This window comes from Diplodia seriata, assembly GCF_021436955.1.
Source record: "Diplodia seriata strain FDS-637 chromosome Unknown scaffold_1, whole genome shotgun sequence".
Taxonomy (NCBI): domain Eukaryota; kingdom Fungi; phylum Ascomycota; class Dothideomycetes; order Botryosphaeriales; family Botryosphaeriaceae; genus Diplodia; species Diplodia seriata.
This window is the reverse complement of record NW_027117308.1, coordinates 2,443,371-2,466,259: the sequence shown is the minus strand read 5'-3', so window position 1 is coordinate 2,466,259 and position 22,889 is coordinate 2,443,371. Positions and strand designations below refer to the sequence as shown.

Below are 22,889 nucleotides of genomic sequence, written 5' to 3'. Positions count from 1 at the left end.
GCAGCCACGGCTCGCAGGCGCTACAGGCTCACTCGACACGCGGGCCGACGTTCATGCTGAATCCCAGGGCAGGCGAGAAGTCGGTAGTCGGGAGGGCGCTGAGGTTCTTTTCGACGTTCGCCGGCGAGCTGAAGGGTCGTGGAGAGGATGCGGGTGAGGTCACCGTTCTGGGCCCAGCCCGACGGTCGGCCCGCCGCCCCTGCCTGTCGCTCACGCTCGCTCGTCTCCACGCACCGCCACCCGACTGCACTGCACATCACATCAAAGAGGCATTTGTTCCATTGCTTGAGATACCAATCTGTCTCCCCCATCCCCCTGTCCCATCCTCGGCCTTCTGAAGCCTCTACTGCCCCGCGCCGCCAGCCAGTCGTAGCCTCAATTCGATGATTTCACTTGCCTGCTCACGCACCATAGTCTCCAACGCCTTGTTCCTCTGGAGCGCCTTCTCCAGCTCGTTACTCTTGGCCTGTTGTCCACCGCCCTCGCTGCTCCCGCTTCCAGGAGCTGCATTGGCATCCTCACCCGCTTGCGACACACCGGGATTGGTCATTGCACTTGCTCGAAGGCCAGAAGAGGACGGATCAGACCGACCAGAACCGGCTGTTGCGTCCTGCTCATCTTCGGAGTCCTCAAATACGATCCGGTATTTCCCCCGTGAGCCCACTGAACGCGCTGTTGGGGTCTCGGATGCTCTCGGCTCGCTCGGTGTGTCCTGGGAGTTGCTGGCTCTGGCCTTCCTTTCTACAACGTCTCTCTCTTTCGCCGTAAGGGTCCGAGGGAATATGTCCCTATGCTTGTAGTGATGAACGTCGATTGCTGTGTGCCGGACAAGATCGAGCTCATCGAGATTCTCACCCGGTGTGAGCCTGAGGCGTTTGGAGCCCCGCTCAAACGCCAGTGAGGTGTGGTCCCAGATGTTGCGGTCTTCGACGAGGTGTTGGATTGTAAGGACAGGGTTCTTGACATACTCGCTGATACATGATGAGTCGATCAGTGCACGTCTATTGGGGGATCGTCACTTACTGCACCGTCGATCCTGCATCCGGAAAGAAATAAAACACGTCCAACCTCGCTATCCAGGTCTTGTCGTCGGCAGTGAGAAGCGGGTATGCCACCAGCCATACTCCATTCTCCGTCCACCGTCCGTTGATGTTGCCGACCTGGCGCTTTCCATCAGCACGCGCATTGGTATTTATGAGTGAGGGCTTACGTACGAACTGTTTCGCTTTGACCCCCAACTTCTTTCTTGGAACCCGTCGGAACTCTTGCAGCTGATGATCCTTGATGAATCCCGCTTGCACAGCGGCGACGCTGACATCCATCCATAGCAGCTCCATCTCGTGTTGCTGCGCCGGGAAAGCAGCCCAAGGTCCATCGTCGGGATAGATTGTTGTCTTTGTTGCTTGTGCAAACAGGTCGGCCGCCATGGTTGTTACGTTGAGACAAGAGATGTAAATGAGTGAAGAAGTGAGTGAGTAAAGAAGAAGAAGAAGAAGAAGGCCAAAGTTGGATTGAGGGGCCATTGTATGTGCTTTTCCTGGACCCTGATCTCAAGAGACCTGTTCACCTGCTCATGGGATTCCACGTGCAGCTTCACGCATGCATGATTTCCTCAATTAGAAGTCCCAGTCAACTAAGCGCGATTTTAGGTATGAAACCTTACACCAAACTTCCGTGACGAAGGACTTCAAGTACGTGGAACACTTCTAGTAATATCACGGCGGGTAACAAAAAATTGAACCCCCCGCTGTATCCGCCTCATAGAGGTACTATACTACAATCCTGTAGATAGTTGAATCCGATATCCTGATGTAGATGTGAGCCTTAAATTCGCGAAACCCCGTCTAGATATTGGATTTACCTGCCACTGTAGGAAGAATGTAGCGTCCTTGGTGGACTTTCGAGGGCATAGATCTTCTGTTAATCTATGCAATATCCCTTCTTTAGGTTCTAGTCGATTGCCGACTTGCTTCACATTGGCACGTACGTCTGAAAAATAGCGATCGAGCAACACAAAGCAGTAAGGCGCACGTATTAATGATGATGATATCGTGAGCTATTCGCAGACCATCCGGCCGTACCGGTACTAAGCTATTGCATTCCCGCATACTATAATAGCAGCCGTGGTTCACAGTCCACACCTCCCCAAACGCTGTTCTGAACGAACCAAAATTCCTCTCAGCCGTATCTCTGTGAAGCGGATCAGGCTGGAGTGCGACTCTTCCGATTCTTCTTCCTCTGAGCCTCGAGCTGCAGGCTCTGCTCACGCAGGGTCTTCACTTGAGCATCGAGCGTGCGGCTGGCTTCACCCAGCTTCCTGATAAGCAGTTCCACCGTCTCATCAAGCTTCGCGTTAGCTGAGGCATCCGGGCCAGCGAGCTTCTTCATGTTGTGGCCGGGTTCAAGGCTACCGTAGCTGAGGCTGCCGTTGCCGACGCCGCTGCCGGGCGTGTCCCCAAAGCTGGCGTGACCGCTACGCGGGTCAGATCCAGAAGACTTGAAAGGGTCGTCTAAAGTAGCACGATCACCCTTGACGAAGCTGTTGCGGGAGCGGCGACTGGCAGGACTGCCAGGGTCGGTCTTGGTCAGAGCGCTACTGTACGGCTTCTCGTCAGCTACCGGAGACTTCTGCGTCTGAGCCGCGGAGCGCAAGGGCTGGGAGTGAAAGGCATCGCCCAGAGTCGGGTTGGTCGCGTTGATGTCAGAGGTGGCGAGCGGGTCCAGGTAGCCGAGATGGCTTCGGGGACGGATGACGCCGTCCGTGTGCGTCCAGCGGTGGTTGGCGTAAAAGCCGCCAGAGAGAATCTCCTTGGTTGTGAAGAAAATCACAGGCAGCTGCTTGTTGCCATCCTCGCCGTTGACCTCACTGCTCAGGTCGGGATACCTGTAGTGATAACCTACGTTAACAATAGGTGGCTTTTCATTGGAGTTAGGAAGCTGGATGGATGCTCACAGAGGTAGGAAGAAGTGCGGGATGAAATAGTCAATGCGCACAGCCCAGTGCGAGTCCGTCGACCAAGCCGGAGTAGCCTTGTACCAGGCGTATGTCCAGATGAGATCGGGGCCCTGGTCTCATTAACATCAGTTGGCGCGCACTTCGGGGCCGGAGGCTAACCTTGAAAGGGCGATTGATCGAGCACCTGTAAATAGTGAGACTGCTGAAGTCGGGCGGATATTGTGTGTTTGGCGGAAGGACATCGCCCTGTCTGGCCGCGTCACTCAGGAACGAGGCACACGCGGCGCGCAGTTCGTTCGCGAACTTGTCATCGGTCTGGGCCACAACCCAATCAGGAGCCATGGTGGCGATTGCTGAGTGCTGGATAATCTCTGCGCAGTGGCTGATGTGGTCGCAAGAGAGGCGCAAGTTGGAGAGAAGGTGAGAGTTAGGGAAAGAAGCGCGTAGTGTTCAAATATCACGGCCTGTCTTAGTCAGCGGAGTCACTTTCCATCAACACGAGAGCGACGCGTCGACAATGCGTTGATCCAACATAAGAGGAAGTCGCGCACCGAAAGTGAGGCGCCCATGCTTGCGGAAACCAGCCAGCCGATTCTCAACGACATTTTCCACAAGCAGATTGCGCACTTCTGCTTCAAGGTGTAGACTCCGCTCATTCCCGTTTCGCTGTGCATTTGCACGCCACTGGTTCGGCTAATCACGCTTTGCTGCAGGGCAGCTGTTTTCTACAAGATAGACTGATATGTGTAACCCTTCCATGCGGCTGCTCGCCACTTCATGTGTCGCAATCTGCCCGGCGATTTCCACCACAGCTGACTTCCACCGTCCTCTCTCCCGAGCTTAAGCTGCTATACCGTCAGATGGTTTTTACTATACTCTACCCGACTTATAAATACCCGCAATAGTCACATATGACCGCACGCGCTCGATCTCGCCAGACAGGTCAGTCGACATCCTGCACCGCTCGCCAGTGTACATGCCGGCGTGTGCTCTATATGCCTTCTCGTATCGATGGGATTTCCCGTATACTGTGACTATATATGTCAGAAAGCGAGCAGCCAAAATCAATCACTACAGTTTTCTCCAATTCCGATGTATCATTTGCACAAAGGCCAAACAGCTCCCTTTTGGGTTCGAGTGGCAGGTAAGAGAAAGAAAAGAAAGAGAGTCAGCCGAACTGGATCCGAGACAGTATTCCATAAGATGTTAATAATGTATTTTGCCTCAAAGTATCATGTGCTATTGGAGTCCTTGACTGTTTACTAGCCGTGGAAATGCGGTCCTACAAGACGACCCTGGAAGCTAACTCGAAAAAGAAAGTGTGAGTCCACCTCAACAACTTAGCAGGGACATAGTGCGCAAAGTGGGGTGTAAGGATATATCTTCCCGCAGCATTGCCGCGGAAGGCAACCACATGCATGGGGAGTTGGGCAAAGCAACCTTCTGCACCTCCAATTTCGGGCGCACGGGAAATGTAGCCAGTAAAAGCCAGAAATTAAACCAAACGTTCACTGTGGTGGTGTGAAGTCAGAACCTGTCCTACCAAGTCTTTAAAATCGGCACCAAAAACAGTGGTGACAGTTTGCGCTACCGGTGCACGTTCCGCGTTTGCAACATTCGAAAATAGGTAAGTAGTCATAGCTTCGCCGCCGAAGCTCTCGAGTGAACCAAAAAAAAAAAAAAAAAAGGTATGAGAGCCAACACCAGTACTGAAGTGTTGATCAAGTTTCGTCACTGTCAGAATCCAGGTGGCAGACCCTCGATCGGGGGCAATGGATGCCCTCTCAGAATAACGACAAAAGTCGTCCAGACAGACTTTCCCACAACCCCCAGTAAGGGCTTCCTGATCGACGATGTTCGCGTGAACTGTTGGGTGCAGCACCCGCAATGGCCCGGCGCGCCAGCTTCCGGATCCAGCAACTCCGCATGACGCCAATTTCCGGACCCCTCGAAGTCAGATCATGCCTTCAAGTAATTAGTGCGTTGGAGAAGAGGCACGGTATCGGGTACGAGGACATCCCTCCCCGGGAAGCAGATGGCAAGTGCCCTTCATTGCTACGTCGACGGCTCGCGAGCCAGACGATTGGGTCCATTGGTACGGGGTGCACCCACACACACAAGTATGCCGGTAGTGCAGCAGACGCGCCCGATTCGTCACAAGCTCGCCGAGGCCGTTCTGTCACACAAAGCCCGTTAGCATTGGAGTAACGAGGCTTATCCGAACCACTGAACACCATACTTTGTTTTTCTTCAGGCTTGCGTAGCTGCGCCTCCCTTGCATTTCGCACGTCGGTGTTTCGACCACGCCCCTGCCATTCCGCAATAGGATGACGACCCTGGCCCGCCGTGGAATGCTGCAAGTGAGCGGAAGAGGAAACAACTTATCAATCGCTGATAAGGTGACATATATTTGTGCAGTTGGGCAATGTAGGTGGCAACTCCAGCGAAATGATGTGACAAAGAGGGAATGCAGGGAAATCGCGGCATACCGAGTCCGGCTGGGCAAACGCCAAAATAGGAAAAGTATCTGGATGAGAGCCCTGAAAAGGCCCCTTGGGACTTTGGCGGAATATTGAGATATATTGCGGCTGCTCTGGTGAAGAGTCAACTTTCCGGTCGAAGGCTTGTCGGCTATTGAAAGGAGCCATTGCCGCCAAGATGCTTACCTCTTTGCTGATTCAACTCTACTCGTACCTCGCGCCCGTCATATGGGACACCAAGCATGCGACTACGAAGAAGCTCAGCGAAGAGCCAAAGACACTGCTTGGACTGTTGGAGAGGGCTGCGCGACTGTGGCCGAACCACGGCATTGCTTTCAAGGACCAGGGATGGAACCAGCGCTCCGACTTCGTGACATACAGGGAACTCCTGAGGGAAGCGACGGTAAGTCCATTGTCTATCGAAGATGAGCTGGAAGCTACTGACAGAGATAGACAAACGCAGCGAAACTCCGCGAGTACGGCGCAGTTACGCGACGCCAACATATTGTCCTGTACTTCAACACACACCACGATAACGTTGTATGGTTCTGGTCAGTCGTTGCGGCGGGAGGTGTGCCTACTCTGCTTTCACCACTATCCAGCAATGATGCGACGCTCGCTGGGGAACTGGACAATCTCACCAATCTCTTCCACGGCCCGACAGTTCTCACCACTAAGCAACTCAGCCGGCTCTTCAGGCCAATCGATTCCATCACTACGCTTACCGTGCAGACAATCGCTACCACCAAGGTCGAAGAGGGGTCCGCCATGGAAGCGGTGGACGAAGGACTCGGGCATGAGGATGAGCTGGCAGCGGTCCTGTTCACCAGCGGAAGCACAGGATTCGCAAAAGGTGTTGAGTACACGCATAGGCAATTCGTGAGTTCCAGCAAGCTGAAAAGCAACTTCCATGGCACGGACTCAACAATGACATTCATGTCTTGGGTCAGTAAGTATTTTTCCCAGGCCGATTAGACACTTCAGGATCGGCTCCGCTGACGAGTGGCTCGCAGGTTTTGACCACAGTGCTGCGCTTTGCGAGAACCATTTGCATGCCGTCTACGCTGGCGCGAACCAGGTCATGATTCCCGCGATTGACTTTGTGAGGAAACCTGTTCGGTTCTGGAAGGTGCTCAGCGAACATCGGATTGCTTACACCTTTGCTCCGAATTTCTTCATCGCCGCTGCGACCCGTGCCATTAACGAAATCGACGAATTCGAGAAGAAAAGCATGAGGCTGGACTTTGGCGAGCTCCGCGTGATCATGTGTGGCGGCGAAGCGAACAAGACAGCTACTCTGGCCGCGGCGGAGAGGGTTTTGACCGAGTATGGCGCGCCGAAGTGCAGCATCAAGGCGAGCTACGGGTTGAGCGAGGTAAGCAACAGCCTTTGACGACACCATTAGGGTCACAAGTCTAACGAGGTTGCAGACTTGTTCAGCGTTCTTCTACAACTTGGAGTCGCCCACCTACGATGTGAAGCGTAAATATGACTTCGCATCTGCTGGAAAGATTCTGCCCCAGCATGAGCTCCGCATTGTGGACGAGAACGGCAAGCATGTCATGCGGGGAGGGTCAGGTGCCATTCAAGTCCGGGGAGCGCTCATATTCACCCGCTATTACAACAATGAGGCGGCCACGGCTGCTTGTATGACCAAGGACGGTTGGTTCGACACGGGCGATCTCGGGACGCTTGATGATCAAGGCAACTTGCGCATCGTCGGTCGCTCAAAGGAGATCCTCGTCATCAACGGCCAGAAGTACTCGTCCTTTGAGCTGGAACACGCCATTGAGATTGCGAACATCCCCGGTCTTAACAAAAGTTATACCGCGTCTTTCTCAATCTGGGCTCAGGATGCCAAAGCCGACAGCGAGGATGTTGTCGTTCTGTTCAACCCCACCAATGACGCCGTGGAGGACTCGCCCGCGCTTCGGGAGACGATTTCCCAGATCAACGAGACTTGCATCCGCTTCTGTCGTAAGCGTCCTCTGCAGGTTGTTCCTCTGCCGAAGCAGAAGCTACCCAAATCCACGATTGGAAAGCTGTCTCGCGCAAAGTTGAAGAAGTCTTTCCAGGCCGGTCATTTCGACGACTTCAAGCTAGCCGAGCGTGCGCCTCAGTCTGTCTCTTACCGAGGTGCTGGGCTGGAGACGCCTCTGCAAAAAGTCTTGGCCGATGCCCTGTGCGAGGAGACTGGATTGAAGCCTTCGGACTTGCACCTCGACATGGCAGTTGCGGACCTGAACATTGACAGTTTGGGATACCTCCGCATCAAGTCATCGCTTGAGAAGATCCTGGAGTGTGAGGATCCAATTTCAATGTCTCTCTTCCTATCCTGCCGGACTGTTGGCGACATAGACATGATGCTTCTTTCGTTGGGTACCACGACGACTGAGTATGACCCCATCGTGCCGCTTGTTGCATCGGGATCGAAGAGTCCACTCATTCTGTGCCATCCCGGAGGAGGCGAGTTCTTGACGTGGTTGGGGTTGCTGAAGTACATTCCGGACCGTCCCGTCCTTGCGCTTCGTGTACGCGGATTTCACAAGAACGAGACGCCGTTTGAGACGCTGGATGAAATGCTTGACGTCTACATGGATGGCATTAAACGGCACCAACCAAAAGGGCCGTACTCGCTTCTCGGTCTGTGTTTTGGCGGGATGCTTGCGTTTGAGCTGGGCAAGAGACTTGAAGCAGCGGGCGAGCAGGTTAAATTCTGCGGCGGTATCGACAACCCGGCCGACTTGACGCGGATCCAGGTGCGCGAGAAGCAGCGGAATTTCATCATCGACCTGCTGCACTTCTTTCAGCTCTTGGACCTGGAGACGGCGTTGAGATGGGAGGAGGAGATGGACGACATCCCGGACGAACAATTCACGCAGGCGATCTTCGCGCGCTTCCCAGACGGGACACTGGAAAACATTGACCTGACAATCCCAAAGGTCGAGACCTGGCAGCGGATCAACAAGAACATGCAGCAGATCACGCGGTCGTATGTTCCAAGCGGACAGCTGTCGAAGTATGACCTCTTCTGGGTTCCGCCGCTACCGCAGTACAAGTGTTCGGATGAGCAATGGCGGCACGACTGGCTGGCGAAGTGGAAGAACCATGTGACGGGAGCGAGACAGAGCGACGTTGACAGCGAAGGGTCGGAAGGGCCTCTGCGGTACCACCGGGTTCAGGGGACGCATTTTACCATCCTGAGACCGGAGAACATCGACACCTTCCAGGTGGCGCTGAACAAGGCGATGGAGTCGCGAGGTGTGTGATGTGGGTATCTTTTCTCGGTTTCGGGCTCAAAGATCTTTGGCGCAGCGGGCTCATTCAAGACTGGCGTTATACAAGAGTGTTTTCCATGCCGACCCGGGAGTAGCTAGTTGGACTTGAGGACAGTAATGTAATAGCACTCGCCGTAAGTGGAGATGCATAGCAGAAGCCACCCAAGTACCAGTGATATAGTAAGACCAGGTGACTGTACAACGGCGCTCGATGAAGAAGAGCAAGGCCGTAGTTGATAGGCGGTGGAAGGAAGAGATCAGTGAGGATGTGCTGTTGTGGGTGCGCGCACTAAGCCTGAAACCCCCACCTATGACGTCAGCCGTCCTGCGTGGAAGGCGCGTCTCTTCTCCTTCCGCCCTCGCGCACCACGTGTCTTGTTTCAAGTTCTTCCAACGTGCACTTGATTAAGGTCTATCACTACGCAATTACTCCACTCTCACGACGAATGCAGCACTCAGGAAACTGCACAATCGCCTCAACATGAAAAAAAAGGAGAGAAATAAAAACGCATTGCACAAGCCACAGGCCTTGCTGAAATCCGAAATGAAGAAAGAAAATGTCAACCAGCCATCAAGGCCAGTCGACACGAGGCTAGCATGCCACTGCTTCGACTTCTCTCTGGACGCTCCGCTCTTGCGGCACACTGTTCCTGCGCCTCACGCCCTGCGATATCTGTGCTGCCAAGGGCTGAGTCGGTGCAAGAATCTGGTTGTTCATTCCCAACAGCGTGTGGTAAACCAGCTTGATTGTTGGCACCGGCACGCCGATTAGGTCTGCCTGCCTACAAATGTTGCCTGCAAGCTTGTCAGACTCATCTCTCCAAGGGGAGCTTCGAACTCACCGCACAACGACTCGACTTCCATGGGTCTCTTCATCCTCGCATCTTGCAGCATCGACGGCGCCAGGGATGGGTTGCTCCTCGCAAACTCTATCGTCTTGGCCGGAAGGTCATCCGCGAGTGAGATGCCCAGCTTCACCGCAACTTGGTACATCTCGTTTGCGAGCTGCCGCACCGTCTGCAGATACGGGGACCCAAGCAGCGGGTGCGTTTCGAGCCCGGAAATTGCCGTCATCGGATTCCATGCCCCGTTGAATATCTGCTTGGTCCAGCGCTCCGCCTGCGCGTCACTGATTTCTTTGAATTTATCATCAAGCGCCACAAACTTCTCCAGCCTGGCCTCGTCGGTGCCCTTGTCCTTGCCATCTCGTGGATCGAAGGTGCCAATATGAAAAGCATGTGGCCGGATGTTGGAAACCTGCTGAATCACACCGGGCACATGCTGCAGGCAACTGATGTAGCATACCGCAGACAGGATTGTATTGTTGCGAAACGCTTTGCGTAACGGTGCCTCGACGCCCACGCCGTTCTGCGCCGAAATCAGTGTCGTCCTTTCCGTCACCGCTGGCGCAAGTTCCTGGACGAACGAGAGACCATCCGAGGGAGTGACTTTGTTGGCGCAGACCACGTAGTCGAATGTCATGTCAGACGCCTCACGTGGGGAGCGAACAACGCGGTAAGGCAAGAATGTGCCGTTGCCCCACATCTTGGTCGTCAACTGGATTCCATTCTGCTTCACCGCGCTGTAGTTAGACCGACAGACAACGGAGAGCCTGGCATGCGGGTTCTGGGCCAGTCTCCAACCGATCGTAGAGCCCACGGCTGTTGCCCTTGGTCAGCATGACTTCGATCTTTCTGTGATGTGAGCCTTTGCTTACCTCCGGTGCCAAAGATCAGAATGTCAAGAGGTTTTCGGGCGCTCATTGTGGCGACTCCACGCTGATCACCGCGAGCAATAATAACGATTGAGGTTACCAGAACCTGCTGGGTGAGCACAGCTTGACTGCATCAATGAAGCAGGCAGCAAGGAGCGGAGGTGGAAACGACAGACTGCGACATTTCATCAAGGTCACAGGGACAGCGCCCCATCTTGAGGTTTTCACCTCGCCGCAGACACGCCAAATCTTGAACTACCGAACATGGTATACCGCCGAGAATGGTCAGCCAAGATGCTGTGCCATGTCGCCGAGCAACGGGCCGCAGCCGGTAACAGCTTCGTGGGACTGCACGACCCCTTCGCTGCCAGCTCCACGCATCTTTCTTGCCAATAGCCTTCCTCTGCTCTACCAACCAAACCCTATAGTCACCCCATACTCGCGTCGTCCCAAGCCAACTGTGCCGTCTCCTTGCTTTTGGAAGAGCACCTTATTCGGACCTGCATCCCTCCATCGCCATTGGCGGGGCAAACTTCCGAGTTGGTTAAGGAAGACACTGACGAGGAATGGGGCAGTGCCAATTTTGGAGCCAGGGACGGTACGTTTCCTATTCGCCGCGCCGGATAAGGTGTGGCAAGGCATTGTCTTGAAGATCCACCCAGCATTCCAATGGATTTCGTTGGAATTTTCTTCAGGCATTTCTACATTCCTCATGCATCGGCGATGCGGGCCGCTGTGGTTTGAGGGACCACCCCCGAAACTCTCTCAAGGAGTCCATGATTGCGGTTCATTGTTCACCCTTATCTCTCTTCTTTGTGGGAGAATAGATAAACCGCTTTTGATTCGAAATAAAGCGAGGTGAGTCCCAGAAAATATAACTCGCACCACCAGGCTTATCTCCTGGAAAGCGAAGCCAAGCTCAATTTTGAAAAACGTCATGGGCCAAGATCGAGATAGCATGCCCGAGAAGGTTTCCAAGGGGAGCCCGACACAGATTGCATTGGGGGTTGCAGAAGATGAATGGCAGGCACACACATACTATTCAGTGTGTGCGAACCTTGGTAGGGAACACTTACTCACTCCTGAACATGAGGGCTGACATTCCACGAAGTCGAGTTGTGCTCCTCGGTCGCACAGACTTTGGAACTCATCGTGGTCCAGGGTCTTCTGTAGTGACATGCCCGACCGACATTTATTGACAGGCATCTATCTCGATCTCATAGCCATTCAATTTGATTTGGCTCCCATGATTCGCGATTGTTGCCCATTCCAACACGCCATCCGACCAGACCTTGCGGAACATGGGACTCTGGCAGAGGACACGCTCAACTACGACCCTGGGTCCGTTCCGCAGACAGAAAGGTTTGCCTACGTACCATGTCCATATCGAGCACCCAAACGATCAAAACAATTTGGAGTCAGAGGAGACTAGCTTGAGAACAGGTAAAGAGGCACGAGAGGAGGTTCTTTTTGTGTCAAACGTGAGCTATGGTTCCAAGGGTAGCCAAAGCATGTATGGTGTTGACTATCTGTACAGGGCTTGGTTTGATGTTCTCTTTCAGCAAGCTCTTGGGTCTTCGAAGCCTCCAACTCGGCTGCTCTGCTTCGTGCTTGCAAATTTCACAATATAAACGGCATCCAATTGATGAGCTGCACACATGAAGCACTAGAACCCCGCAGTGCAACTGTCACAATCACACAGCGATAGCAGCACTTCTTCTCTTCTTCCATATTTCCCAAAGTCCATAAGGAACCCCAGACCCCATTCCCCTCCATTCCCCCCTCCATCCCGGGCAACAGTGTCCACATCACCCCTTCGCCCTCATCCTCACCCCTCTTCCCCATCATTTCTTATAGCGAGCCCACCATCTTTTTCCTCCTCGTCAAGATGACACTGATCTCCCCCTTCGATGGCTCCCGGGCCCCTCATACCTTGTTCTTTCTGCCCACCGTTATATTCTCGTAACTTCCCGGAAATTGAGGCACGCCACACCATTCAGGCGCCGAAAACAATGCATGTTCGAAAATAATTCTAGTCTTCTGCGGCACCAGCGCTTTCGGTATGATGAAAGTGCCTCTTCTGGTCTGTATTTTCGCATTAGGTGAAGAGAAAGGAAAAAGAAAGTAAAAAAACTTGAACAGTGCATGTGTGTGTGAAATAAACTGGCATTGTTGTTGGTTTTTTGAAATGACTACGCTTACGTACGTGAACATCTGCTTACAAAAAGGATGAAGAACCATGCAGTGGTGGAGCAGATAGATGAGTGGTTGTAACATTGGTGTTTGAGAAAGCATGCCAAGAAAAAAACGGAAAATGGACTTGATCCTGCTGTTTGACAAAAGAAAAAGAAAAGAAAAGAAAGCGAAGGTCAGTCACTTCGGTTAATAGTAGTGTGCACGGAATGGTAGAGAAGACAACTGAGACAGAGCGGGCCAGTATTTGTCGGCATGGTTGCTGTTGCTGCTGCCGTTGGGGGAACGCGTAGAGGAGGAGGCGGTGGTGAAGGGAGAGGAGGGGGAAGTGGAAGTGGGGGTTGAGGAGTGGTGTCTGTGGTGCTTGTGGCTGTGGCTCGTTGCCTTGGTGTGCCTTGAGGCTGGAGTGGGAGTGTTGGGGTCGCCGACGGTGTTTTCGTTGTTGTTACTGGAGGAGTGATGATGGTGGCTACTGTGGTGGTGGTGGTGGTGGCGGCGGCGTGAACGTCTACGGTGCTGCTGTTGCTCTCGAGCGGCGCAGGCGGCGGTGGCGGCGGCAATGAGAGGACTCACCCTGTCCCATTCCCAGGGCCCGTAGTATGTCAGTCCATCCGGAGATATTTGGCTCTTGTGCATTTTGGTTGCTTGCAGTGGAAGAGGCGGCCATGCGCCCCCTCTTGAGCCGGGTGGAGCGTTGAGCTGGAAGGAGAATGGCGGATGGCGAGGTGGGGTTGGCATTGCATGGAAGGGAGGCGAGAGGATGCGTTGTGGCGGAGGTGCCGCTGGATGCTCGGTTGGGTAATATGAGAGGGGGGCTGCGAGTGGTTGTACGGTAGTGGACTGAGCGGCTGCTGGCAACTCCGGAACAGGATTGGCAGTGTCGCCAGACGAAGCGGTTCTCTCCGTATGCTTCATTGAGGAATTGCGCCGGCACCGAGATAGAAAGCTTGCTTTGGACATCCGCCGGTTAGTCGTAGCCTCGGTCCTGTCCGGGAAAGCTCCTGTGCTTTTGGAAACTTTGACAAGGTTAATGTCGTTGCGGGCTACAGGTTTGAGTCGTAGCGCCCTTGCCAGGCGGCGGAATTTGCTAGCGGTTGTAGATGAACGCTTCAAGTTGGCCTTCGATGTTTCTGGGTCGTGGTGGGCCATGTCGCTTCTCTCCCAGGGCGCAACTGCTGCGATTGGTCTGTAGTCTGTCGATGGATGCCGTTCTGCTGGATGTACGTTTTGCATGTCTGACGCGAACAAGGTCGGCTGCGGGGCTTCTGGTGCGACGTGTGATCCTTCCGAGGGCTGTCTTGCTGCCTCTGAACCCCCACTCTCCCTATATGACGGTACTTGGAGACTCGTCTTTTGTGTTGCCCCCGTCCGCCTGTCTGGCTGCTCGGTGCTCCTCTGTTCCCGTGGTTCGAATGATACCCGTCGACCCTTTCCTTTCTCCACCCGATCTTCCAACGACCTGGTAGGCCAACTCCACAATTTTGCCTGGATCTGCTCTTGTATCCTTCTTTCAATAGATAAAAGCTCCGAAGTCAGCCGTTGCTGGATTTGGAACACCTCGTCGTGATGGCGCAGCGCAGCTTCGTGGACCTGCAAGCCGCTCTGCTGGTAAATTTCCGACATCTCCCTTTGCGCACGCTTCTCGATCAGCCTGGTCTCATGCTTTAGCATCTTTCGGTACTCCAGCTCTCTATATTCCTCTGCGCGTAAGGAGTCCTTGTACGCATCGACGGCCGCCTCCCTGATCGACTTCTCCCATGCCTCCTGACCCCCTTTTTCCTTTACGTACTGCTCGATTACGTCCCGCTTGTCACCCTCACTTGCCGCCATGCCGCTTTCAAGCTCTTCAATTTTCCGTGATAAGCTGCGGTTGAGCTTCTCCAGTAACCGCATGCGCGAACTGACCTGCTTGCGGAATCGTTCGTAGTCACGTTCGTAGTCGCTTCTGAGCGCGGGCGACGATTTGGAGGTAGTCGACTTGCTCGCCAGCCGCGTCTGCGCCTTCGTCCACTCTTCCGAATCCCCTTCCTTGAGGTTCGACGATGTATCTTCCATCCACGTCGTGTTGGCCGGGTGGTAGAGATGCGTCGACTCGGCGGCTGGAGGAGAAGAGGCGGACGTGGACTTGGACTTGGAGAAATCTGTCCTGTGGGCCGGTGTAGCGGCAAGAGAATCGTCGATGCCGTTGTCATTTACGTTGCTCTTCGCATCGGCATAGTTCTCGTTGTCGATGGGGGCCGTGAAGCTGGCATGGGATTCGGAAGCGGACAGGGCGGCGATGACGAACTCGGGATCCCACTCTTCCTCCCATTCGGGGTTGTGCGTCTTGACCGAAGAAGCAGTGCCAGGACTAGTGGGGGCCGACCGTGTGTGTTTGTCGGATATGATCTGAGTTTGGGGTGTTTTGGGTGTTTTGGCCGTCTTGCGCGCTTTGGGGGTTATGGGGGCAGCCATTGGCTCGTGGTCGGTAGAGTCGGTCGTGGTCGTCCACGAGACGGTGCCGGTGTTTGCCGTGCTGTTGGAGACATGGCGAACCTGGGAGTCATCGCTATCGTAGGCTTGTTCGGGCTCTTGCAGGTCAGTGGCTGAGCCGTGTCCGGACAGGCGTTCGAGAAAAGATTGGATGTCGGCGACTTGCTCCTCGAGAGAATCCATGTCTTTGATAATGCCGACGACGGCGGCTCGAGCCTCGTCTTCTCTGTGCTTGTTATGAGAAGCCACTCTGTCCACACAGGCGACATACATACCTGTCCGAGCCAGCTGTCTCAGCCTCTTTCATAAGATTACCGACCACCCTTAGCCTGATGTATATGCCGTCAAACAACCTGATGATGGTATTCTTGTACCCGCTTCCATGCTTTTCTAGCACGTCTAGTGCACTGTTGCGGACGCCAATCTGCTCACTCCAAGCTCTGAAGCGGGAGGAGCAGTCATCAAGCCGCTCCAACTGCTCACCGCCAAGCGTGTTCACGCCACTTCTCTGGGTGACGCTGTCAAAGCGCAGGAGCAACTGCCGATGCAGGCTGACGAGGGATCCGCGGCCCATCGTTTGCGGAAATACGAGGCGAAAGGAAGGATTTGAGCTACAAAATCGAAGGAGATCCCCGTCGGATCAATAGCACGCCCCAGGCACATGTGATTGAAGTGTCGACGTGTGGGACCCATATTATTGCAACACTGGTACCTGGCTACACGCGAAGTCTGCTGACGATAGTCCTGTGGTGGTGGTTGGCGCGGCGCGTAGTCGAGGCTTGGGCTAAAGGATTAGCAGCGCCACTAAACCTCGTAGAGTAGTCCCTCGCAAAACGATCATCAGAATAGTCGTAACGGTCGTGCAGTCTGGGCGTCCTATTTCGTAATTGGATGACCTCATTGTCCGCTTCCATCTTCCATTTGCGCCTCGGCATTTCCGTTCCGGCTGCTTATAGGGCGCCACAAGCGTACCGCGACAACCATGTCCGAACGAGAAAACGCTCTAATCTGGTATATGGCGTTCCAACGCTTCCGGTGCCCTTGCAAACGTTCACACCAACCCCAGCGTATGCCAGTGTGGATCCTGATCAATGACTGCTTCCCCACATGTCAACAGTCAACGTCATTTGTACACGAGGCCGATGCGCTTAGTGTCGCAAAGTGAGGATAGGCAATACAAGCTTCCATTTCGACGAAAGTTCAAAGAAAAGGAGTAGGATTGTTCTATCTAGTCATTACCGCAAGGAGTGGGGTTCGTGTACCACAGAAATCCAAACGAGGGCACCATTAACCTCAACAAAACAGCTTCCTCCACTCTGTCCATTCACCGCCCAACCGTACCTGACTCCTGCATTAGTAGAACAGCAAGTAAAGTTATAGGACCGGAAACTGCCACCCACGCCGCTCTTGCTTCCCGTCATACATATCCCAGTGCCACAGTTCTCTCTCGTCCACCCACGCTCAGCCCTACGAGCCTGTGCTCCTCTTCTTGCTCCAGCTCTTCGGCACCCTGCACAGCCAGTACAGCCCCAAGGCCGCAAAAACATTAAACACGACATACACCCACAGCAGCCCGAAATTCCTCCACGCATCGCCGTACTCGGCCCCCACCCCGGCCAAAAACTGATCCGCGTTCCCCATCTTGCAATACCCACAAACCTCGGCACCACCGCCGCCGCCACCACCACCGCCACCATCCGGCACCGGCACCGGCACAACATAGCCCCCCATCTCCTCGACCCACGGCCCCAAAAACGCCTCGCACGACTCGGCCGACAGGCCCCTCCCCAAGCCCCTCGCGTCCCTCGGCAGCTCGAACCGCAACACCTCCTCGTCCGCGCACCGCACCTCCCTGCCGCCGACGGCGGCGCTCAGCGCGGCCGCGACGAGGTACGTGAAGGGCGACGCGCGGTTGAGCCAGCGCCAGAAGGGCGGCAGCAGCGGCGCGGGCGGCAGCACGCCGCAGAAGACGAGGCTCATGCTGAACAGCAGCTGCGCGAGGTTGCTGCCGGCCTCTGCGGTGGCGGCGGGCGCGGCGACGGCGGCGGCGAGGGTGCTGGCGAAGAGGAGGGCGGCGAAGGTGAGGGCGAGGAAGAGGCCGGCGCGCTCGCCCGCGGTCGCCGGGGCTGGCGTTGAGGTGAGGAGGAGGGAGGAGGAGGAGAGGTCGTTCCGGTGCTGCAGGCCGAGGAGGTAGTAGAAGGGCGGGTAGATAAGGAGGGCGGCGACGGTGTTGTAGGGGAGCTCGGCGAGGATGGTGGCGAGGATGAAGGAGGGCCAGGAGTAGGTTTTGGAGGGCCGCTCGCGCGCCTCGTAGAGGGTGCGCTGGGAGATGAAGAGCGGCATGAATTGCTGGATGAGCTGGCCGAAGATGGTGATGAGCATGAAGATGGCGAACATTTGGTTCTGCAGCCCTTGGATCGTGTTGGGCGAGTTGAGGAAGACGAGGCCGATGAAGAGGGACTGCGGCGTTTGTCAGTGAAGGTCGCCGTAGGGAAGCTTACCAGCGCGGCGCACTTACCGAGAAGAAGCACACGGAGAATTTGGAGTAGATGTATGTCGGTGTCCGCCAGTACTGCTGGAATACCCGCTTCGACACTTCTCGCATCTGGGCTCCGAAAGGCACCGCAAATTCCCTGCAGTCGGCAGCGTCGCCACTGACTGTACCATCCTCTCCGTTCTTCAATGCCGACGGCTTTTCCTTCAGTCGTAGTAGCTCGTGGTTCATGGAGTCGTACTCTTGGCTGTCTCTCCATGCTCGTGGCCAATCTACATCCGAGCTGCACCCGGGCGCCGCCCCGATCACCTCCAGCAGCCACTCGGCAGGGTTGGCTTGATCTGGGCACCGTTTGCTCTCCTCGCATCTGCCTTCGAAATAGTCGATAACGGTACGTGAGTTCTCGCCGATATCGCCGAAGTAGATTGTCTTCCCGCCGTTTTGCAGGAGTAGCAAGCGGTCGAAACGCTCGAACAGTTGCGCAGACGGCTGATGGATCGTGACTAGCACTGCTTGGCCCGCCTGCGTCAACTTCTCGATGAGGTCGCAGATGGCCCACGACGTCTGCGAGTCTAGACCGGAGGTTGGCTCGTCAAGGAAGAGGAGGGCAGGCCTAGCCGCGAGCTCTACTCCAATTGTAAGCCGACGGCGCTGCTCGACGTTCAGACCTGCAGATATTAGCATAAGCTCTCAAGAGAATTCCTATGGACGCCTTACCTTCACCAGGGACACCGACGACAGCATCCGCGTATTCCTCCATTTCCAGCAACTTGATCACCTCCCACGCGTAGTCCAATTTCTCCTGCCTCGGGACATGAACTGGCTGCCGTAGTAGAGCGCTGAAGTTGAGTGCCTCCCGCACAGTTGAGGTTTCCAGATGCAGGTCCTGCTGCTGAACGTAGCCAGTTGAGCGCTGGAAATTCATGTTCCGCGGAAGACCATCGAGCAGCACATCTCCCGTAACCACTCCCATTGTCGTCCTTGCTGCAAGCGTGTCCAGCAGCGTAGTCTTGCCGGCACCCGAGACACCCTAGACATCTCTATCAGCCCTATCCGCACATCCAAAACGAGAAACCTACCATCAACGCGGTCAGTGTCCCAGGCTTGATCCAGCCATCAACACGGTCGAGAAGCCGTTTGGACCCGGCCTTGGTTTTGATTTCGTAGCACAGATTCTGCCAATGGAAAACGGACGACTGCTCCGCGATCTCGCCCGTTGCACCCGGGCTTCCCATGATGCCGCCATGCTGATCTCTCGCCGCAGTCTCGACATCGTCCCGCGCGACAACAAAAGAAGCCGGCGCGTGTCCGCGGCGGAAAACCAGCACCTCGCCTCTCGAACGCTTCTCGCTGATGTACTCGGTCGCGAGCAGGTACGTAAACATGAACAGGAAGATGAAGCCGACGACGGCGCCGAAGTTCCTTTGGTCCTTGTCAGCCCCGAAACCCCCGCTGATGGAACACATGGGGAAAAGTGTGAGCAACACCAAGACTTACCTCCACCGATGCACGTTCTCGAACCGGAAAGCCGTCCACAGGTAAGCATCCCCGCTCACGTAGCCAGCCCCTGGCTGCGCGCCCACGGCGTCGCAGACCCTGTTCCGCGGCGGCAGGTCGGGGTAGCCTGGAACGAAGCTCTCGCATGCCCAGTACCTGCCGTGGAACTCGTTCACCATCAGCGCCTCGAAGCCGTATGCGACGGGGTCGACCCAGTTGATCCAGCGGCACCAGCCGCGCATGTACTGGATGGGAATGGCGAAGCCGGTGAAGATGACGATGGCGAGGATGAGCAGCGTGGCCGGGACCATGGCCTGCGAGATGGTGCGCGAGACGGACGCGATGGTGCGGAAGAGCATCGACATGGCGAGCGTGAGGGCAAAGGAGACGAGTAGGAAGAAGAAGAAGGCGGAGGCCTCGCGTCGGAGGTTGGTCATGAAGTAGAGGGCGAGGTTGAAGATGATGCAGTTGACGACCTTATACGGGATGTCGGTGAGCATGCTGGCGAAGGCCTCGGCACTTGGGTGGTAGAGCGCGTAGCGCTTGTGCTTCTCGACGATGGGGCGTTGGGCGTAGAGCGTAAGGATCTGTGGCGGGGGTTAACAGATATAGGTGGGTCGAATCCTCGGACGGGCATACCTCGAGCGCACTTCCGAAAGCATTCAGGAGAATCGCGAAAAAGATGACAGCGCCGCGTTTGAAGAAGTCGCCAGTATTGTCTTCCAGATTGTAAAACACACTTCCTATAATCACTGCCATTACCGCATTTGCAACGAACTGGCTTATGGTAAGACTGGGATCGGCCTTTAAGCGCTTGATGCCTCTCCAGAGACAGAGCCGCACTTGCTGACCGTACGACATGGTGTACGGAGATTTTGTTCGTCTTTTGATGTAATGGTCAGTCAGTGCTCCCTTAGACACGCACTCGGATCACTTACGCGAGTTTGGCTTGTTGCATCCTCTTCGACTCCATAAAGCTCTCCAGATACTCGCCGCCAAACGCATATTTTTTGTTGTACTCTCGAATATCCTCTAGCAGCCGATGGTACTCATCGCTAGCCCTCCACACGGCCGCAAACTCCTCGGCCGTGCGCGGGACACGGTTCTCGTATCCCTGGCGCACAACCCTCTCCTGCGGACTAGTCATGGACGTGAGGAAGTCAGCCGTGGTCTGGCGCTGCGGACACTCAAACCCCAGACCCACGAAGTAATCCTTTGCATCTTCGCAGCGGCCGAAGTAGATCTGACGGCCGTCGTACAGCACCGTCACCTTGTCGAATATCTTCCATCCCGTCAGTACATCCCCGCTACGAGCACATCAACCACTTACATCGTACACATTCTGGCTGGCCTGATAGATGGCTACGCACGCGCTGACGCCGAGATACTCGGCCTGCACCCTCAAGTTCCTGCAAAACTCGAGGGCGTTCGCGCTGTCTAGGCCCCTGGTGCTGTTGTCCCAGCACTGCAGCGGGGCCCTGCTCAGGGTGGCCTCGGCGATGGTCACACGCTTGCGTTCGCCGCCGCTGACGCCGCGGATGAAGTCGTTGGCGACCTTCGTGTCGAGCGTGTGGCCGATGCCGAACATGGCCATGACGACGTCGCGCATGTGCTCCGCCCACGCCCGACTGTTGTCGACGCCGCCAACCAGCAGGCGCGGGGCCCGGGCGCGCGCTGCGAAGAGCAGCGTGTCGCCGACCGTCAGCGACGGGAAGTGCACGTCCTGCTCGGCCGTGTAGATGGCGTCGCCGCGGAAGTCGTGGTGCATCTGGTCCGCACAGATGCCTGGTACACGGTCAGATATCGTACCATCCTTCCCCCCTCTTCCCCCGACCACTCACTCACCTTGGTAGTTCAGATAACTCCCCTCGTCAACCCTCACCCCGTGAGTCTCCCCCGCCAGCGTCTTCAGTAGCGTCGAGCACCCACTTCCCGGCGGGCCCAACACGACCAGCATCTCGCCCGCCTCGACAATCCCATCGAGCCCCTTGAGAATCTCTCTCCTCCTCTTTCCTCCGCCACCCCACCCGCACGCATCCCGCACGCGCTCCAGCGCCCTCAACAACGCATTCCCCACCGTCGGCTGATACGCGCTCTGGCCCGCGGCGGCCGCCGCCGTGCCCGCGCCGCCGCTGACGCCGAGGTTCGCAAACGCCACGCCCGCGGTGCGCGACGGCTGCCTGCCCGGCTCGGCCGCCTGCAGGCGCAGGACGGCGCGCGCCCACGCCTTGGCCGAGAAGTTGGGGCCGCGCGGGTCGAGCTCGGAGCCGGGAGGGGCGCGGAACGGGTTGTTGACCATGTCGTCGTTGATGGCGATGTCTTCGTAGTTGGCCGCGTCATCGTCATCGTCGCCGTCGTCCTTGCTCTTGCTCGGCGGCGGAGCCACGTACGGCGGCAGCGACGAGTAGCGGTTCGCGACGCTGTGGATGCGGCGGGCGACGCGGATGTCCCTGTCGTCATCGTCGTCGCGGTCGATGTATGGGCGGCGGCGGCGGCCTCGTCGGCCGCGGACCGAGGAGGACGGGGGGTCGGGTTTGCTGCTGCTGATGGTGGTGAGGTGGGTGGGGCTCTTGGCGACGCTGCTGCTGGCCGTGGTCGCTTGTGTCCATTTGGAGTGCGTGCTGTGGAAGCTGCAGAGGTCGTCGTTGTTGTTATTGTTGTTGATGCCGGTGGTGTTGTCCTCGCCGCCGCCGCCTCCCTCGATCAACTCGACGCGCGAGTCTTCGGGCAGCGGGCGCTGCTGGATCGATTCGGTGTAGGCGACGCTGGCGCCGTCGAAGACTGTCCAGGAACCGTGGCCGTTGGTCACGTTTGAGTGCGAGCGTGTGCGTCCGCCGATGCGGTGCAGGACCGTCATGCCGACCTGCTCTCCTTCTCCACTTCCTTCTGCTCCTCCACCACCACCACCACCTACTACTCCTCCACCTCCATCGCCCTCACGCCCGTCCTCTGGGAATGCGGCTGCTGAGGGACGGCGGCCGAACGTTGGTTTCCGGAAAAACACCATCTGAAGCTAGCGATGTGTCGTCTGCAAACTTCGGGCGGTGGACAAAAGCTTGGGATTGAGAGGATTGTGAAAAGGTTCATGCGACGCTGTCTCGGATGCAGCTGCAGGGAGGGGCATGGGACGGGGTACTGTCGGCAGGGCGCATTTCTGGGGCCATGGACATTGCCGTTGCCAGGTGGGCTGTCGATCCCGGCTGTGTGGTAACGTTGCGCTCCGCGTCCATCCCTTGCTTGGAATTCTTGGGCGTTCCCACTGCGCTCTATCAGGCGCGAGCAAGGGCGAGGAATGTGACGCTTGGGAGATAGAGATATCCGTCCACGGATGACCAGAAATGGCTCGGCAGTCAAAAATGTAGAAAGAAGGTCGAGGCGCTTGCCTGGCGACGGAGATTTGGTAGCAGATGAGTGACAACGGATACCTTCTGTAGAGCTCTTAGCAGTACAATTATCATATTACCAGATCTTTCTAATGCTTTTCTCCCTCCCTAAAGCAATATCAAGGCTTTGGAAGTACTTACGGCTTGAACGGTTGCGCTGCTCCCTTAGAATATATATAGTCGTCCCGTGTTTTTTAATTCTATTTTCCTTATCATTCGAACAACGGGGCGTACCCCTATGTTTGATCGATCATGCATAGACGGCGATTGAGCCCTTGTGAATATATACGTATTCGCAGAGAGAAAATACAATACAAAAGCACCATGATGGACGGACGATTTCTTTGTGGCCATGAGAGGAGGCCGGCTGTGAAGCTCAAGGTCAGAGCAGCCCATCGATATGCCGTCAAGGCTTTCGAGAT

General features: G+C 55.9%; 7 protein-coding genes across 7 annotated transcripts; 1 reads left to right on the top strand and 6 right to left on the bottom strand.

The window, feature by feature from the left end:
• Positions 1-343: 343 nt before the first annotated feature.
• Positions 344-1,427, bottom strand: SLS55_000720 (uncharacterized protein; the record flags this gene model as incomplete). Its single annotated transcript, XM_066772229.1, has 3 exons — positions 344-971; positions 1,024-1,160; positions 1,215-1,427. The coding sequence occupies 3 exons, from the start codon at positions 1,425-1,427 to the stop codon at positions 344-346; spliced, it is 978 nt and encodes a 325-aa protein (XP_066637508.1).
• A 775-nt stretch (positions 1,428-2,202) lies between these two features.
• SLS55_000719 (uncharacterized protein) lies at positions 2,203-3,298 on the bottom strand (the record flags this gene model as incomplete). The annotated part of the gene is made up of 3 exons (XM_066772228.1): positions 2,203-2,884; positions 2,954-3,066; positions 3,116-3,298. 3 exons carry the CDS (start codon positions 3,296-3,298, stop codon positions 2,203-2,205), a joined length of 978 nt encoding a protein of 325 aa, XP_066637507.1.
• A 2,316-nt stretch (positions 3,299-5,614) lies between these two features.
• On the top strand, positions 5,615-8,705 carry SLS55_000718 (putative NRPS-like protein biosynthetic cluster; the record flags this gene model as incomplete). Its single annotated transcript, XM_066772227.1, has 4 exons — positions 5,615-5,839; positions 5,890-6,385; positions 6,450-6,811; positions 6,867-8,705. 4 exons carry the CDS (start codon positions 5,615-5,617, stop codon positions 8,703-8,705), a joined length of 2,922 nt encoding a protein of 973 aa, XP_066637506.1.
• Positions 8,706-9,482: 777 nt separating this feature from the next.
• SLS55_000717 (uncharacterized protein) lies at positions 9,483-10,259 on the bottom strand (the record flags this gene model as incomplete). The annotated part of the gene is made up of 1 exon (XM_066772226.1): positions 9,483-10,259. One exon carries the CDS (start codon positions 10,257-10,259, stop codon positions 9,483-9,485), a length of 777 nt encoding a protein of 258 aa, XP_066637505.1.
• Positions 10,260-13,945: 3,686 nt separating this feature from the next.
• On the bottom strand, positions 13,946-15,667 carry CDR1_4 (Multidrug resistance protein; the record flags this gene model as incomplete). The annotated part of the gene is made up of 3 exons (XM_066772225.1): positions 13,946-14,016; positions 14,094-15,319; positions 15,369-15,667. 3 exons carry the CDS (start codon positions 15,665-15,667, stop codon positions 13,946-13,948), a joined length of 1,596 nt encoding a protein of 531 aa, XP_066637504.1.
• Positions 15,668-16,560: 893 nt separating this feature from the next.
• On the bottom strand, positions 16,561-19,945 carry CDR1_3 (Multidrug resistance protein; the record flags this gene model as incomplete). Its single annotated transcript, XM_066772224.1, has 6 exons — positions 16,561-17,553; positions 17,612-18,255; positions 18,305-18,617; positions 18,667-19,009; positions 19,085-19,671; positions 19,724-19,945. The coding sequence occupies 6 exons, from the start codon at positions 19,943-19,945 to the stop codon at positions 16,561-16,563; spliced, it is 3,102 nt and encodes a 1,033-aa protein (XP_066637503.1).
• A 73-nt stretch (positions 19,946-20,018) lies between these two features.
• Positions 20,019-21,941, bottom strand: CDR1_2 (Multidrug resistance protein; the record flags this gene model as incomplete). The annotated part of the gene is made up of 3 exons (XM_066772223.1): positions 20,019-20,366; positions 20,415-20,869; positions 20,930-21,941. The coding sequence occupies 3 exons, from the start codon at positions 21,939-21,941 to the stop codon at positions 20,019-20,021; spliced, it is 1,815 nt and encodes a 604-aa protein (XP_066637502.1).
• Between the last annotated feature and the right edge of the window lie 948 nt (positions 21,942-22,889).